Source organism: Galeopterus variegatus, unplaced genomic scaffold (assembly GCF_000696425.1).
Source record: "Galeopterus variegatus unplaced genomic scaffold, G_variegatus-3.0.2 Scaffold1248, whole genome shotgun sequence".
NCBI classification, from domain to species: Eukaryota; Metazoa; Chordata; class Mammalia; order Dermoptera; family Cynocephalidae; genus Galeopterus; species Galeopterus variegatus.
In genome coordinates, this window is record NW_007727359.1 from 129,604 (window position 1) to 133,093 (window position 3,490).

The 3,490-nt window shown below is 37.0% G+C and overlaps 1 protein-coding gene across 1 annotated transcript in view; it reads right to left on the minus strand.

Moving 5' to 3' along the window:
* Positions 1-3,490, minus strand: part of CNTNAP4 (contactin associated protein-like 4) — a 276,072-nt gene that overhangs the window by 76,713 nt on the left and 195,869 nt on the right. Inside the window, exon 13 of the mRNA XM_008575870.1 lies at positions 2,556-2,753. Within this exon, the coding sequence (XP_008574092.1) occupies positions 2,556-2,753 (198 nt within the window). The remainder of the gene's footprint in view (positions 1-2,555; positions 2,754-3,490) is intronic.

The window sequence follows — 3,490 nt, forward strand, 5'->3', positions numbered from 1 at the left end:
GACCCTGGCACTTCCCCTCTCTCTCTCTTGCTTCCTCTCACCATGTGATCTGCTTGTACCCTACGGCTGCCTGCTGCTTTCCGCCATCAGTAGAAGCAGCCTGAGGCCCATGCTAGATGCAGCTGTCCCAGAATCATAAGCCAAATAAACCACTGTTCTTTATAAATTATCCAGTCTCAGGTATTTCTATTACAGCAACACAAAACGGACTGATAAAGTCTCCAAAACTTATTCATCTTTTAAATGCAAGTTTGTACCCTTTCACCAACATCTCCACACTCCCCAGCCTCAGCCCCCAGTAACCACTCTTCTAGTCTCTGTTTCTGTGAGTTCAACTTCTTTAGATTCTACATGTAAGTGAGATCTAAGATTTTGCACGTCTGGCTTATTTCACTCAGCATAATGTCATCCACTACCTTGAAGAGATGTCTGTTCCTTATGTTCATTGCAGCATTATTCACAATAGCCGGGGTATGGAAACAATTCAAGTGTCCATCGACAGATGAATGGATAAAGAAAATGTGATATATATACCCAATGTAATATTAGTCAGCCTTTAAAAAAAGAGATTCCTGCTGTAAGCAACACAATGAATGAACATGAGGACATTATTCTAAGTGAAATCAGCCAAACACAGAAAGATAAACACTGCATGATTCCCTTTTGTCTTTATTTTCTAGGTAAACAACTCAGTTCATTTTGTTTCATGGCATTCATTTACTCTTCTGTAATTACTGATTTTATTCTTCCTAGAATACACTTCCAAATTTGCTTATCTATTAGATTGCAAGATCACTATTCACTGACAATGAATAACTAGTTACATTCTAAATGTAGTGTGTGAATCATAACCACAATGCCCTGGAGAGCTAGAACTGAGAGAGGATCACTTCCACACACTCTGTATGTGTCATGCCACCCAATACCCACCACATCCCCGTGAAGCTGGTGTTATTGGCCCCATTTCAGAAAAGAGAAAACAAAGGACAAGATTTATCATGCATCCATTCATTCATTTCATGAACCAAAGATTGATCTATCCAAGTCCTATACCTAGCAAGTGAGAGACCTGTAAATCCTATGCTTTTTGCCCAACGACTGTCTGATCCTTAATCACAGACGGGGATGGACCAGCAAGATGGGATTGGAGGGGTAAAAGCCAGAATGAGAACATTCTGAAAAAGAGGAAAAGAAGGGAGAAGAATGAAAAGGAGACGGAGAGAGAGAAGACAAAACTCAGGCATGGGGGAGAAAATAACCAGAAGACTGGTTGTATTAAATGGATGGAGAGTAAATAGGACAGATGCTTAATTGGAAGTGAAAGGCTCAAATGTCAGACTAACAGCTCAACATTTTTGTGGATGATCCATATGACATATGATATTCATATATAAAATGCATTTTTTGATTTAACTGTATCGATTATACAAATTCACGGTGTACAATTATATTTCAACACATGTATCAAATCAGGGTAATTAGTGTATTCATCATTGTAAAACTTAATCATTTCTTGTGATGTGAACATTTGATCTCCTCCCGTCTAGCCATTTGATAACATGCAATAAATTGTTGTTAATTATAGTTGCCTAGTGGACTGTATACCAATAGAACTTATTTTTTCTATCTGTAATTTCTTTTTAAACTCATATTCTAATTGAAACTCCAGCCCCTCCTGGGACAACAAACTGTAGTAAACATTAACAAAGTGGCTGTATTGTGCAGGTGTCTTAAAATCTTCTCTAATTTGTAAATAAAAATATACCTCAATACCACTGCTAGAAAACAGTGTGTCGGGGAGTGGCATGAGGTTGTTTAGTATTTTTGATTATCTATTGGATGGTTAGAAGATATGGAGAGATGGTAAGCTGGCAGACCAGTTGGAGAGCTCTTGCTGTAACTTCAAGAATTGTGTCATTAAGGTCTTCTCTATAGCACAGGTGGTGAGACCTGAGATATTCAGACATAATGAGATATTCTAAAGGGAGAATACAGAAAACCTAAACCAGAATTTAAGAGCAGACTGGTTAGTAGAATCAAAGGAAGAGTTAAGATGGTTTTCTGATTCCTGCTTGAGCTACTGCAACAACTGTGTTTCTAAGCAGCCTTTTCTAATTTTCAGTTATACCCGGAGGCTGTCAACTATCCGTGAAAGAGTCATGTGGAATAGTCACCTTCAGAAAACTAAGTCATATTTTTATTAGCTCTTTTCCATGATAAAACAAACCTTATGTGTTACTTGTCCTTTATAAGGTATAAACACTGTGCATTCATCGAGTATCAGAACAAAGCCTTTCCTGTACATTTACTCTGGAAGATAGTGTGAAAGCAATCAAGGCTTTGAGCAAAGATCAGTGTAAATTGACCTTGTTCTTTTCTTCAGGCAAAAGCATCTCTGTGACTTCCAGACTGTGACATGCTTGCTAAGTATACAGGGATCATACACCCCCAGCAGCTATGTGCCACCAGCTTGCCAGAGCTGAAATCCTCAGGAGCTGGTAGGGTAAGTGCACTATGCAATGTGTACAGCATGGCTGATGCCTTGGTTTACTTACCTTGCTTATTTACAAGCCGTGACTTCTTGCAGTAGTAAGTAAGCTCCTGTTCACAGTGCTCCGCAAGGTTGATTGTGGCCTGGAGTTGCTCCATGCTGGCCACATACTCGAAAAACCCAGCGTATGGGTTCTCTGGATTAGTATTTCTGACTCTTGTTAACTCAGAGCCATTGTGCTGTATGATGGTCCATGCAGTTTCTTGTATGCAGAAATGGGGGAAGAAAGAGAGGAGACCATCACTAGTCTGCAAAAGTTAAAATAAATAAAGAAAATCAAAATCACCTTTTATCTGAGTCAAATGTTTCTAGTCATTAAACCTCTCTGAGAGGTAGAATCAGCATAAATGGATTCTCAAAACTTTCAAATGGTAGTAAAGTGATTTTTTTCCCTGAAATGTATAGTATTGCCAAGCATTTGCAGTGATTTTATTTTACTGTTTTATACAGATTAGCCAGACAATATTTATAATGAAAAATATTGGGAAATCTGATTATTAAATTTTTATGATATATTTCATTTCATCTAATGTGTTATTCTATCTTTTCAAAGATGCATTATTATTTTATTTTCCTTCACAAAATTAAAAAGCACTACCTATTATAAGTGTAAGACACTGATTGTTGACACACTCAGAATTCAGTAATGTTACGATGTGAAAAAAGTATGCATATTAGAATTAGTGAAAGATTTTATGTTATATAATATAAGCAAAAACTATTCTACTCTTAAAAATTATTCATGTTACCAGAAAAAAGAAAGTCAAATTTTTATGGCCTGTGTATATCTCTCTTTAGTCAACATTTAATAATGAGTTTACATCTATTTCTTTTTAAATCAAAATTGCAAATATTCACTTTGGTATCATGTGATCTGCATAGTTAGGCAATATGTTAAGAAGTAACTATTGAGGGCTGGCCCGGTGGTGCACTGGAGAG